Source organism: Myotis myotis, unplaced genomic scaffold, assembly GCF_014108235.1.
Source record: "Myotis myotis isolate mMyoMyo1 unplaced genomic scaffold, mMyoMyo1.p scaffold_m19_p_3, whole genome shotgun sequence".
Classification (NCBI taxonomy): domain Eukaryota; kingdom Metazoa; phylum Chordata; class Mammalia; order Chiroptera; family Vespertilionidae; genus Myotis; species Myotis myotis.
The window spans coordinates 115,470,757-115,485,968 of record NW_023416335.1 but is presented as its reverse complement, the minus strand read 5'-3'; the positions used below and the strand labels follow the sequence as shown (position 1 = coordinate 115,485,968).

Below are 15,212 nucleotides of genomic sequence, written 5' to 3'. Positions count from 1 at the left end.
TTAGTAAACTAATATATATTTTAATTTTTAACGATTATAATCGCCTGAACACGTTGTTTTGTGAATTTGTGTTTTGGCTTTCCCTAGGGGACCTTTGTTTTCCTATATCAGATTTGACATAACAAGTGCAAGAGTAAATAGCTAAATTAACTCTTAAAAGTACATTTCATGTGGTTGTTCCAACTAACAGGTTTGCAGAGTACCTAGAATAAGAATAAATTCAGCATTACTATGTAAAACACTGTGACATAAAATTAAGGAGAATAAGAATTAGCAGAGTTAAAAGAGAAAAATATATGTACTCCAAACAAAATGAATCAGTTATCTATATGAATGCTGAAATAATTAAACACAATTTTAAAAATTGTCTTATGTCTTAAAATTATAATGTTGTCAGATATCCATATCCCAAATCATTGTAGAATTCAATGACATAAAAGATTCAATAATCAACTTTTGGCTTATACTACAATTCTTTAAGAATATATATCTTGTAAAACAAGGACAAGCTATCTGAAACGACTACTATTAAAATTTCCTGTTCAAAACACTAACTCCTTTTTCATAGTCATCATTATGAAGACAAAATTATAGGTTTCCCTCATACATTTTGGTTTTCGTTCAAAAATGAGAACAAAGACTGTGGTTATAATTTTGTGTACGTATTAAGTAAACCAAAGATCAGTGACAAGTCTATACTTAAGCTCAGAAAACCAGATAAACTTGATGGGCCAAAAATATTCATGTCTTTAAGCAAAACTTTTTTAGGGTACCCGTGACATTCCAATGGTAATTACTTTCTCAAATACTGTACTTACATTAAGAAGCCATTTTAACACACAGGCAACTCTATGGTTTTTAAGCAGACCAATGAATAAGTTTTTGTTTGATAAAGCAATTTAATTTTACTTAAGGAAAGTCACTTTTGAACCTCACATTTAGCTTATATTTTCACATAGTTGGGTGAATGTCATCGTTGAAAAAATCCTGGCCAATCAGAAGTTCAGTTCAAGTGAAGGATCCAACGAAGTAAATAATACAAAAAATGCAGTGAAGTACCACCCTTTTGTGATTTCTGGAACTAAAGTTAGAGAGTATCAAAATTTTCAGTACAGATATACATGTCCTAGGAATATATTATAATACCAGCAAAATATTAATGAAGCTGCAAAAATGCTCAACATATGGGAATTTAAAATAATTTAGGGTAGTATTCCTATTAAGCTATAATATTAAAAAAAGTGTCATACTAGTATGTATGAAAATGTATGATTTATACGTTTAATAATCACATATCTAATTCTGTTGTTGCAGGCAACCTGCTCAATTGCGAAGTATAGACTTGTCCATCACTGTCTTCATTTTGCTTTTTCAGTCAGACAACCAACTGCTGCATTTAAATGAGCAACCCAAGATAAAGCCCACTTTCAAGGAAGACGAAATAGAAAATTTTTTCTGGAAGATCAAACACTTCTCATCAATCACCTGGCAGAGGGCCTTTCTTCACTAAGAAACCATCTCTATTGTCTGAAGAACTGAGACAACAGAGTCACTCTCCAAGGCAGCAAAACATGCACATTTCACCTTCTCAACACCTATGTTCACATTCTCCAACAGAATAACAGCCCTCATTTAAAGTTTACCAGCTTGTAACAATGATCCTTTGAGGGTGGATAAATTAAAACACAAACAAACACAACGCCTCACCTTATGTGAGCTGGGTCTGCTGTAATACAGTGGCTGCGCATGGTGCTGGCTGCTGCTCTGAGTTCCTGCTTCTCGGATAGTGTTACCAGGCTGGGGTTTCCCTGGTCTAGCAATTGTTAAACTGACCCTTTCTCCACTAGCCTGGAGGAAACACACATACATTACCACCAGTCATTAATGAAGCTTCTCATTGTAAAAAATTATAGGCAGTATAATTTCCAATGCACTGATCGTTATACCAAAGCCTTGCTTGGGTAGTAAATGCAAGCACCTGGTGGTGGGGAAGAAGGAGGTTCATTTCATGAGTTAATATTTTAAAACTTCTGCAGGTGAATCACACACACAGAGCTCCTGGATAGGCCCTCCCCAACTCCACCTCCAAAATAACCAAGGCAAAGCAGTAAAACTGCCTGTGTTCTCATCTCCCCTTGATTTCTTGAAGGGTAAGGTAACATTTTATTTTTTAAATGTACTTTTTATTGATTTCAGAGAGGAAGGGAGATACATCAATGATCAAGATACATCAAGATAGAAACATCAATGATGAGAGAGAATTATTGATCAGCAGCCTCCTGCACGCCCCCTACTGGAGATAGAGCCCACAACCCGGGCAGGTGCCCTTTGATCGGAATCGAATCTGGGACCCTTCAGTCCACAGGCCAACACTCTATCTACTGAGCCAAACCAGTAAGATGACTTTTTAAAAATACTTCTTTGCCCTTTCAATACTAGCCCTGGCACTGAGAGGGTCACAGCAAAGCAAAGAAGATAGAAAGGAAGAAATGATTCAAAGCTTAATTAAAATCCATTGTGACTTTTGAAATAAATTTTATGGTGGCTACTTTGGAAGTAATAATCAATGAAACTACCCACAGCTTTGTTTTTGCTTGCGATAGGTTTGAGTCAAAACTGGACCAAATTTTTGAACATTCCTGAAAAGAATGATTATAGAGATCCTGTATAACAAGACTCTCTCTCTCTCTCTCTCTCTCTCTCTCTCTCTCTATATATATATATATATACACACACACACAGTATGTGTATGACACAGCCACATGTCCCTAAGGTTTATTATGGTAAGTTACTTTAGAGGTTTATGATGATTATTTTAAATTTAGAGGTCCATTATCTATATATCTGTATTTTAAACAGAGATTCATATTTAGTATATTTTTAAATACTTTGTTACTTAATTTTTACTTTAAATTATTTTATCTTTGCTTTTAATGTACAAGACTAATTTATTTGATGTTGACTCTTGGTCATGACCACAATTTCCAATTTTATTATTATTTCTCTGGGAAAATAGGATAGCCTACTTTCAAGGAATTGTGGTAGAAAGAGGGGAACTCCTTCATGACTATAGTCAATAATGTTAAGAAATTACTCCATTTTTAGTTCTTAAATTGGAAAATAAGTGATAACCAACTTTAAACACCAATGAAAATCATTCTTATTCAAGCATTTTATTGCACTAAATAATTTCAGACAAGTTGTTTAGAATAACTGAAAGAATAGTTAATATATAGCCAAACTTCCAAAGCAGAGGCTGGGACTTGATCTAAAGGGTAAATAACGAAGTAGAATGTTTAGAATTCTCATACTTAGAATTCTGACACTTCAGATTATTAGATCACACAGTGTGAAGTGGTGAGACGCTCCCTTTGTGACTTCATTTCAATGTACAGGATCATTTTCATTATGCTTAACACCTGATAACTACTAAATATTTCATAATCAGTATTTCAACTTTACTGGAAAAGCCCTGTTTACAAAACTTTAAACAGAAACAAACTATTGATCTTAGATTGCTTCAAAGACAAAATTCTTTGCATGTGATGGAAGTAGGCAATTCGGCTTACTTTAAACAGACTGCACATGTAATATTCCAGGGTTTCAAACACAGCAAAAGAGTTGTGTTAAAGTCAAGGTATTTTAAAATGCAGGATGCCCAAATGACAATACCCATGATTCATAAATAAGTAGCATGCTTTGTTACTGGGTGTATAAATTAGTATGGTCTGATCTTTACAGAAGGAAGTTTAGCAAAATGTCTTAAACTTGAAAACAAAACATAAGTTATAGAACACAACATGCCCATAGGTATTAAAAATCATGATGTGAATCTACACTTACTGTTATGATAAGAAGTCCACAACATACTGTTGACGTAAAGAAAAAGTTGCAAACTCAGAATTTATAAGGTAAGTGCATACGTTAAGTATTTGTGTAAATATGTACCTATATACCTGTGTAGTATACACATTTTTTAGTGACTATCCACCTACTTTAATTCCTGATTTCCTTTAGAGCAGTGGTTCTCAACCTCTGGCCCTTTAAATACAGTTCCTCATGTTGTGACCCAACCATAAAATTATTTTCGTTGCTACTTCATAACTGTAATGCTGCTACTGTTATGAATCGTAATGTAAATATCTGATATGCAGGATGGTCTTAGGCGATCCCTGTGAAAGGGTCGTTCAACTGCCAAAGGGGTCGCGACCCACAGGTTGAGAACCGCTGCTTTAGAGTGTTCTGTTGGGCTTACTTAAAGGAAAAAAAAAAAAAAGGCACTTCTGTCTCACCCTGATCTCTTTAGGAGATACCCACATTGGGTTAAATGCCATGGCATGTTGCAGAACCTGAAATCTTCTCTGGGTAGTTTTCTAAATTTATCTGGTTTAATACTCTTACTAAAAACATGGTTTTTCTGTGATGATAACTATCCTTACTTTTTTCACAGGGATACTGTGAGGAGAAATGTTATGTGTTTGAATTGCTTTAAATTCCTTAAGAGGAAAAAAAAAAAAGGCATTATAGGGATGACAGTTATTCTTAATAAAAAACGACTTTCTATTTTTATGTATGTTAAAGTGAAGATAGAAAGGTAAGAGATGAGGTAAGTCACAACCTCGGTAATCACAGATCCTTTGAACCTTACTTTTCTCATTTGTTATATGTGGACAACACCATATGTTATACTTAGTGCTAGGTGGAGCCAAGGGAGCAAATGAAAAATGAAACTTTAGAGACTGCACTTTATAAAAAGCCAGCCTAAAAGTTCATGGGACACAATGCTTAGAAAAGATTCTATCTATAATGAAGTTATACCACTGTGGAATTTGAAGAATTTAAATAGCTGTGCTTGATTTTTCCAATGAAATATCAAATATGCCCAAATTCTTATGTTATTGGCCGATGAAAACAAAATACTGATATATGGTAATGAAGGCCAAGCATCAGGAATGCATATCTCAAGTGTACCTGAATGATCTGGGCGGCCAACTCAGGAGTTCCGTGCTTCAGGTCATGCCCATTGATGGCAAGCACGCGATCATTGCTGCTGAGCCTCCCGTCCTGCGCAGCAAGCCCCCCTTCCAGTAGGTCAAGAATAAAAACTCCTGGCTCATCTGTCCTTCGTACAAGTTTGATGCCGAGCTGTTCACCATAGTCTCGTTTATAAAGAACCACACTGAAAATCTCTTCTCGTGGAGAGTTCCCATCAGAATGGCTATTCACTCGGTTACCGAAGCGTCTCTCTCGAAGCACAGTGAGCTGTAAGGTGCTGCAGGGCTGTGAAAGGACAGCCCTGGCATAGTTGTGCGACACATTGCTAATATCATAGTTGTTGACCTAAAAAAAAAAAAAAGAAAGAATTATGACCATGCTGTGACTATCTTCTGCCCCCCACCCCATCTATAGAAATACAAGTAACATTTCCCAAGGAAACTAACATTGTAAAAATGATATACAATCATTATTTACAAAGAAATCCACTCTAGAGACATTTTAAAGTACAGAATTCCTAAAATTAACTTACAGTTAGCATTAAGTAGAGAATAGCAGCTAGGATTACAGGGTTAGTGACAGTCTTGAATTAGCATCCTTGGATCTGCTATGTACTAGCTGGATGACCGAGGGCAATTATAGAACTTGTTTGAGTGTGTTTCTTTATGTGTAAAATGTGTTACACATATGGGATGGAAATTAAGGTAGGAAGAAAAAAATACATTCCATGTATATAGGGAAACAGAAGAAATTACAAAATTCTAATGTTTTACATATAAGAACAGCAAAACTCACCTTCATATAATTTAGGTTCCACAGTACCACGATTTTTCAAGTTTTAAATTTATGAATAAGAACAAAATGATACAAATTAACAGAATTAAAATTGATACCTGAAGAATCTGGTCTCCAGCAAGGAGCCTTCCATCTCTGGCAATTATCCCATCCCGATAGACTTCCTGGATAACGATGTTAATCAGTGGTGTTTCATTGCCACCCACAATGCTAATTCCTAACTGAATATAAGGATTAGATCGGTGAATTTCAATCGTGGTGATTTCACCTTCTGGTAAACTAGGTGGCTGTTGTGTGGCTGTGAAGTTGAAAATGAGAAAAAAAAAAAGAAAGAAAATAAATGTTTCATATTTTGATGTTCTTCAGGTAAATAAATCATCTTATGTTAATATATGATTAATAACTAACAATACCACTGGATAAGAAAAAGATAGCGACAAAAAATATCTATACGTTAAGATTATCTAAACATTTCCTCTCTCAAAGGTGATCAGTATATAACCAACAAATAGCTACTATGTATCAGATCACTAGGGAAGACACAATGATCAGATAAAGAAATATTAAAAGACAGTCATCTTGTCCTAACTATAAGAGAAAGTCTGAACCATTAAAAACTGTGAACATGCAAAGCAGTTTAAGGAAAAGACTAACTCTGTGGTATGTAATCACCATAGATGCTGAGAGAGTAATCACATCATCTCTAAGAGGTGGGTGTTGAGCCTTGGGAGATGAAAAAAGTTATAGCTGTGGCAGGGAAAATTGGAAATGTTTAGTAAAATTTGAAATTTTTAAGGGAAAATATTTTAAGGGAAAAATTTTTAAGGAAATATTTAAAAGTAAATACCAAGGGCCAACTACGAGATATGCCCAATATCTAGGACTACAGGCTTTCTGTTTGCTCCTAGTGGGTTGTACAGTCAGAGTAGTGGCTGACAGCAGAGTGCAGTAGTCACAAATGTGGCCTCAGAGACAGATATCCAGCCATTTCTTGGCAGTATGAGCTTGACCAATTAATCTCAAGACTCAATTTTCTCACCATTAAAAAAAAAAAATCCCTTAATACTGTAACAAGCACTTAATCAGTTAATTTATGTGAAGTGCTTGGCACAGGGCCTGACACAGAGTAAGCACTTAATCCAAGGTATTATTTTGATTTCTTAGACAAGAAGCAACAAACTCTGAACATAGGAGCAAACAAGAAGAAGCTGTTAATGACTATCGAATTCATGAACTACAACAGAAGAGGGTGGGAGCATCTTCCTCCAGGGTAAAGGTCATGTTCTGTTTCTGAAATGCCAATTGTTCAAATTACACCCTATCTCAATAAAATTATTTCTTTTAAGAGGAAAAAAATGCATGTTGAGAAAATTGGAGGGAGAAGTAGGAAGGAAGTAAATGTCTGATTGAAAACAAAAAGAAAGGTGACTAGCACATACTGTCAGCAATGGTGCTCTCCTCGAAGGCAGGGTTGTCCAGGCCAGGCTCCTCAGTCCATACAGGAAGAGAGGCAGAGGTCAAGTTCCGTTCGGCGGGCACTGTGCCTGTCCCTGAGCAGTCCGTTTCGGGCGATAGGGTACTTGGGAGATCTATTATAGTGGTTCCATTTTCATTCTCAATCTCTGTCTGAGTTTTACTGGTTTTCCTTCTCTCTAGGGCAACTCTCTGATGAGAAGCTCCAGGACATCTAGAAAGAGAATATCAGGTGGTTTCCAGATTATTTGAAAGGGGAACAAAGTTATTAATGGCTCGTGCCACAACAAAAGAATGGCAGTGGCTTCTGTTGCATAAAGCACCTAGAGGTGCCCATATGGGTACATAATTCCACTTGAAGTAAGTTCTTACCACTCCACATAGCGAATTTAAAACAAGGCATCAGCATAAACAATGGTTTGGTATATATCTCAAAGAAAGTCTCAGTAAAAATTCGAGCATATATTAGTACCAGAAACATATACACCAGTATAGTATACAGTATGGTTGTCTCAATACTGCAAGAATTATTCTGAAATTCTGAGTACAACCCTTTCTATAGGCTTACTGACTTAAGCACAGGACTGGAAATCATATTCTTCTTCCTCAATAAGCCCTTAAGTTCTTAGACCTTAATGCCCATATGCCTCTGCACTCTCACGGCCGATGTCACACATTTACTCATTAATGATAGCAAAACATTCGAAGGTTTACACTTTGTAGGAAAACACAGCAAAGGCCCAAATAACTTTTACTAGTATAACAGACATGGAAGGAAATAAAGAAAACATATATCCTAGTTTGTAAAATTAGAATTGCAATAATGGAATTACAGTTATGCTATCTAAGTTAAAAATATATTCCAAGTACTTGGGAAACTTACATAAGCACTGAGAAATAAGAATGATTACCTTGTTTTATTTATTTAAGCAAACAAAAGGGCACAAAGGTGCTTGTTTAAACATTTAAATAAAGTTTTACACAGATATTAGAAGTGTCTTTTCCATCTGACCCGTTTACTGGAGAACATGACTAATACCCAGTTTGAAGAGTGGGAGAAGGAAAGGGGATTAGTGGAGAGCTACATGCACATTCCTACAGCCCAACATGACTCAGACACCATGTATTTTCATATTGGGGTAAGCAGGGACACAATTTTATGCCTAGGGTCGTAGATCTTCATTCAATGACAATATTGTTTAAAAATGTAGCATTTTGATAAAAATTAAGTATAGGACTAAATTAAATTAAAATGAAAAGCTATCTCTTAAGTATTAAGAAATAAAATTTCCCTCATGAACTAAAGATTTAAGTACTGGATTTCAAGTTCTTGAAAAGAATCATTAGGAAGTTTTTACTCAACTTTCTCCCACTAGTTATTTTCTATTCTCCTCATTAAGAAAGTGACTGACTTTCCCTACTGCACTGCTGTGCAGCACTCTAGGGAATGTTCCTACAAGGACTTGACAAATAAGTTTGAAAATTGTATCACTGAAAAACTATTTTTGTAAGTAGATTTAATTAGAAATGCATTTAAAAATATTTTCTTCAATAAAAAATTGAGACAAAACTGGATCATAAAAATATTTGTGACTAAACAGATAAACATTTAAGTTCCAAAATGTATATCATACACAAATATATACATGGGCAATAGCTAGTCTTCAATGAAGAACATGGACTAGGAAAGGGAAATACAAACAGAATGTGAACACTGGGAATTAGCTTAGCTAACACACAAAAAACTCCTACAAACTAAATAACTACAAAGCCTATCTTATTGTTGTTAAAAATGCAAAATAAATTTTAAAAAGAAAATCTAAAGTGGTTAGAGAGGTAAAGAAACAAGTATACTTAAATTCCCAATGGGGCAGCAAATTGCTAATAGGAACTAAATAAAGATACTTCAAAATATGTGAAAATATGAAAGAGTGATCTTAGCCAGCACTGGAGAAGGCTACAGAGAGAACCTTTGAGAATACCCATCCTATATAATAAAATCCTAATATGCAAATTGACCGAACAGCAGAATGACCGGTCGCTATGACATGCACTGACCACCAGGGGGCAGACACTCAATGCAGGAGCTGCCCCCACCCACACGCCCCAGGCCAGCCAAGGTGGGTACCAGCGGGGACCCCCATATCATCCTGCTGATAGCTTGTAGAGGGAGGCAACAGGTGGCAGCAGGGGGCGGAGCCAGCCAGAGAGTGGGCAGTGGCAGGAGGTGGGGCCAACTGGCAAGCACGCTAGCGCCACCCCCCTATTGCCCTGCTGGTCGCCCTGCAGATGGAGGTGACCAATGGCAGCAGTGGGGCGATCGGGGGTTGGGGCCAGCTGGTGAGTGGGTCAGCTCTGCCCCCCAATCGCCCTCAAGGTGGTGCAAGCAGGGGATGGGGCCGGCAAGCAGGCAGTGCCAGGCTGGCCAAGGCGGGTGCCAGCAGGCCCCCACCACCCCCCCGATCACCCTGCCGGTTATCCCACAGATCAGCCTTGACCACCGGCCAGGCCTAGGGACCCTACCTGTGCACAAATTTCGTGCACCGGACCTCTAGTATTTAAATAAGATGGAACAGATGAGTAGATTGAGAAAGAACAACTAGACAAGAGGAGACAAGGAGAGCAAGACTTCAAAGTACGTAATCAAGGGAGACAAGAGTGTCACCAAAGAAAAAGTAGCCAATAACACAAATGCCACACAAGGGACAAATAAGATAAAGATCAAAAAGCATTAGTTTGATTAAGCATTAAAAAAGTCATGGTGACCTCAGAAAGAATACTTTTGATGCTGAGGGCAAAAGCCCAAACTATAATGCCAGCATTTCTGCTACCTTAATACAAGCATCTACAAAAACGTAACACTAAGAATTACAGGGCTTAAGTAAGAGAAATGAGAAGGACCACACAAAATCTGTATACCTGGGAATTGGAATGGTTGCTAATGGGGATGGGATTTCTTTTTGGAGTGTTGAAAATGGTCTAAAAATTTGTAATGATGACTGCATACTTCCGTGAATATACTAAAAACTACTAACGTGTACACTTTAAAAATAGATTGACTTTTATGGTATGTACCTTCCTTCCTAGGGAGGGCACTCTATTGCAGGTATGTTTTTTAAGTTTTTAAAATAAAATCAAAAAGCTCTTACAGCAACCAGAGCCAAACTGAGGAACTTCTTCCTTTCCTGCTAAAGGTTATACTTCCATTCCCATTAGTCTGGCTCTTCTTATGGAGAAAAAATTACGTAAAACTTACAATATAGTGGCATCATTCCCTGATATAACAATGATTCACGTTAGGAAATATACAGTGTAACAGAATACACTATCTTATTAGTAGCAGTATTAATGTCAGTGGTGGGGCAGCTGTAATAGAAGTAAAATAAAACAATGCATGGTTAGAAGTAAAATAAAACTCGAAACATGGTAAGTGCCAGCACAATGACAAGTACTTAATGAAACTCAAATAATATGAGCATCTTAGAAACAAGAAAAATGAGCCCAGCCTGTGTGGCTCAATGGTTGAGCATCAATTGATGAACCAGAAAGTCACAGTTCGATTCCTGGTCAAGGCACATGCCAGGTTGCGGGTTCGGTCCCCACTGTGGGATGTGTAGGAAGCAGTTGATCGATGATTGTCTCTCATCATTGATGTTTCTATCTCTCTCTCCCTCTCCCTCTCTGAAATCAATACAAAAATATTTTCAAAAAAGAAAAATGATAAAAATAGTTATGGGTTAAAATATGCAAAAATAAATTCAAGTGATGCCAGTGAAAATGGTAGGTTAAGGATACCTGAAAAGCCTCTCCTTCATAAAGCAATGTGAACACTGGCAAAAACTGTTAGACCCAACTACTTCTGAGATCTTGAAATTGGCCAAAGTTCGGTAGCAAGCCAAAGTGCATTTATTTAAAAAAAAAAAAAAAAGGCTAAATTTCAGTACAAACAGTGAGCTCTATGGCATTTGAACTTGCCCCGTTTCCGTCCCCATCTCCTTAGCTCCATAGAAGTCTGGAAAAACAATTGTCCATAATCAGAGTTGGAAGGGTAGACTGGCATGCTTTCAAAGCCCCATTTCTAGAATTGTCATTAATTGACCTGTTGGTTCCCGGAAAGACCCCACTCACAGGGATGTCTTTTAACTAACCTGACTTGGAGCTCACCCAGTAAAATCAAACTTTACACTGGGGGCATTCATTGGGGAAAAAAATCAGAGGCAACTGTTTAAGATTGTGGCTGCCTAAGGTGGGCAAAAAAGGCTAATCAAAAGTGTTCTTGCTGTTGTTTTTTAACACTAGGGATAGAAATTTCCATAGGGGTTTTGACATGTCCAGGCTGTGTGCATGCATCTGAAATAACAGAGAAGGCACTAAGCTCTCACTTCCGGCTAATCCTGACATTTTGTGAAAACCAGCAATGAAGGCTAAGGAGGAATTGTCTATTGCCTGAGTGTTGAAGATGTGCCCTACAATGAACACAGAGTCCCTCAGAAAGACTGGGAAATTTATTGGTTACAGGCATTTAAGGAATTATCTGTCTGACCATTAGCTGGCCATAACCTGAGCAAAGATTTTGCAGAATTAGTTTAGAAATGTCACTGAACAAACAGACAACAAACAGCAAAAACAAATCCTGAAAAAGGAAGAAGAATCTGATTTCCAGAGCTTCTATATTACATTATTTAAAATGTCGAGTGTTCAATAAAAATGTTTTAAAACATCCAAAGAAACAAATGAGTATGGCCCCTACACAGGAAAAATAGCAGTCAACAGTAACTGTCCCCAGACATTTGCCTTACCACAACAATGACTTAAATAAAATATTATAAAAGTGTTCAAAGAACAAAGAAACAATGTCTAAAAACCTAAGGAAAATATCAGATTGTTTTACCAAATAAAAATATCAATACAGAAATATAAGTTATAATAAAAACCAAATAGAAATGCTGTATTTAAAAAAATGAATAAATGAAATGAAGAACTCACAGCAGATTTGAACAGGCAGAAGAAAGAATTGGTGAACTTGAAGTTAGGTCAATTGAGATTACCAGTCTGAGGAACAGAAAGAAAAAAACAAATAAAAGAATGGATAGAGTCTCAAGAACCTGTGACACACTATAAAAAATATTAGATATGTTTAATGGGAATGCCACAAGAAGTCAGAGAGAAAGGGGCAGAAAGAATATTTAAACACAAAATGACCAAAATCTTCCCAAGTATGATGAATCTTGAAAGCAGCAAGAGAGAAATATTTCATTACATAGAAGTGGCTCTCAATAAGATTGGTGGCTGATTTCTCTTCAGAAACCATGGAAACCAGAAGGCATGGATGACATATTCAAACTGCTAAAAAGAAAAAGAAAACACAACAACAAAATCACAAGACTTTCAACCAAGGAATCTATATCCAGCAAAACTATCCTTCAAAAACAGAAGAACTGAAGACATTTCCAGATAAACAAAAACAAAGATTTTGTTACTAGCAGATCTGCCATATAAGAAATACAAGTCTTTCAGATTGATATGAAAGGTATTTAGACAGCAACACAATCCACATGAAAAAATAAACAGCACTGATGAAAGTCACATAGATAAATATGGAAACAGCATAAAAGTATTTTTTTATAGCTCTTCTTTTGTCCTATCTGGTTTAAAAGACAACCACAAAAATTAATAATTATAATTCTGTTTTGATAGGTATATAATGCATAAAGATGTAATTTGTGTAACTATAACAGCACATAGGCAGGAGGAAGGAATGGAGCTATATATGAATTTTTATATACCAGTGAAATTAAATTGGTATTAATCTGACCTAGACTGTTATAAATTACAATGTTAATTATAATCCCTAGCACCACTAACAAAACAAAATAAACCAATATATACACACACACACACACACAGTTGGTTGGAGCATTGCCCCATATATTAAAAGGTCCGGCGGGTTTGATTCCTAGGCAGGACACATACCTAAGTTATGAGTTTGATCCCTGATGGTGGTGTTGGTGGTTGGGGGGGGAGGGGGGAGGAATTGCGAGGCAACTGATTGGTGTTTTATCACACACATCCATGTTTCTTTCTCTCTCTCTCTCTCTCTGGAATAAATTAAAAAATGTATATATATGAACAGAAATGACAAAAGAATTAAAATGACATACTAGAAAATATTTAACATAAGAGGGAAAAACTGGGGGAATAGATAAACAAATAAAAATGAGATATAGAAAGTAGCAAAGTGGCAGACATAAATCTTACCTTATCAGTAATTACATCAAATATAAACAAATTACACACTCCAATCAAAAGTCAGTGATTGGCAGAACAGATTAAAAAGAAAACATGATCAACTATATACTGACTACAAGAGACACACATCAGATTCAAAGACACAAATAGGTAAAAATTAAAAGGAGAAACAAAGATACACCATGCAAATAGTATCTTTTAAAAAATATATATTTTTATTGATTTCAAAGAGAAAGGGAGAGGGAAGGAAAGATAGAAACATCAATGATGAGAGAGAATCATTGATTGGCTGCATCCTGCACACCCCCTACTGGGGATTGAGCCCACACCTAGGCATGTGCCCTTGACTGGAATCGAACCCAGGACCCTTCAGTCCACAGGCCTACACTCTATTCACTGAACCAAACCAGCTAGGGCGCCAATAGTATCTTAAAGAGGACTATGTGGGTATACTAATTTCAGACACAATAGACTTTAAGACAAAAATTATTTCTAGTGAAAAGAACATTTTACAATATGAAAGATTCAATTTATTAACAAGTTATGACAATTATAAACATAACCACAACATATCCCTAAGTACATGAAGCAAAAATTATAGAATTGCCCGGCTGGCATGGCTTGGTGGTTGAGCGTTGACCTATGAACCAGGAGGTCCTGGTTCAATTCCTGGTTGGGGCACATACCTGGATTGTGGGCTCGATCCCCATTAGGGGGTGTGTAGGAGGCAGCCAATCAATGGTTCTCTCTCATCATTGATGTTTCTATCTCTCTCCCTCTCTCTTCCTCTCTGAAATCAATAAAAATATTTTTTTAAAAAATTATAGAATTAAAATAAATAATTCAACAATAGTAATCTAAGATTTTTACTTTCAATAATAGATACAACAACTAGGTATAAAAACAAGAAAAAATGGATTAACCTAACAGATATCTATAGAACACTTCACCCATCAAGAGTGGAATACATATTCTTCTGGGGTAAATATGAAGCATTTTCCAGGATAGACCATGTGATAGGCCATAAAAAAGAGCCTCAATAAAATTGAAAGGATTCAGTTGTACATAGCATGTTCTCCAATCACAATTAATTAAAAATGGATCAAAAACCAAAATATAAGAGCTATAACTAAAAAAGTGTTAGGTGTAAATCTTCGTGACCTTGGAGTAGGCAACAGTTTCTTAGATATGACACCAAAGCCGAGAAAACAAAGAAAAAATAGATAAACTGAACTTCATAAAAATTAAACGTGTTTGTCCTTGAAAGGACATAGGAAAGTGAAAAGACAATCGATAGATTGCGAGAAAATATTTAAGAACTGTGTATGTAATAAGGGTCTATAACCAGAATATACATAAAATGCTAGCAACTGACAAAAACACAACAATCTACACTAATAAAAGAGAAAAATGGTAACTGGCGTACGGCGATACCGTTTTCATTGGCTAATCAGGGCTATATGCAAATTAACTGCCAACTAAGATTGGCAGTTAACTGCCAACAAGATGGCGGCTAATTTGCATATGTAGGCACAATGCAGGGAGGCGAAAGGGAAAGCAGGAAGAAGCCCCCTGCCACTGACAGTGATCGGAAACCCAGGGGGGAGCGAAGAGCTGGGGGCCGCCTTTGCCCTGCCCCCCAGCCATGATCGGAGAATCAGGCGCCTTTGCCGCCCTGCCCAGTGATAGCAGGAAGTAGG

At 36.6% G+C, this 15,212-nt stretch overlaps 1 protein-coding gene across 7 annotated transcripts in view; it reads right to left on the bottom strand.

The window, feature by feature from the left end:
- Nucleotides 1-15,212, bottom strand: part of LNX2 (ligand of numb-protein X 2) — an 88,588-nt gene that overhangs the window by 12,230 nt on the left and 61,146 nt on the right. For 5 of the 7 annotated variants that reach the window (XM_036301211.1, XM_036301210.1, XM_036301214.1 and 2 more), the window contains 5 exons: nucleotides 12,250-12,315; nucleotides 7,230-7,477; nucleotides 5,889-6,088; nucleotides 4,972-5,340; nucleotides 1,708-1,848 (listed from right to left, as the gene is read on the bottom strand). In XM_036301211.1, the coding sequence (XP_036157104.1) occupies nucleotides 1,708-1,848; nucleotides 4,972-5,340; nucleotides 5,889-6,088; nucleotides 7,230-7,477; nucleotides 12,250-12,315 (1,024 nt within the window). The remainder of the gene's footprint in view (nucleotides 1-1,707; nucleotides 1,849-4,971; nucleotides 5,341-5,888; nucleotides 6,089-7,229; nucleotides 7,478-12,249; nucleotides 12,316-15,212) is intronic. The other 2 variants (XM_036301216.1, XM_036301215.1) reach the window with 2 other exon arrangements.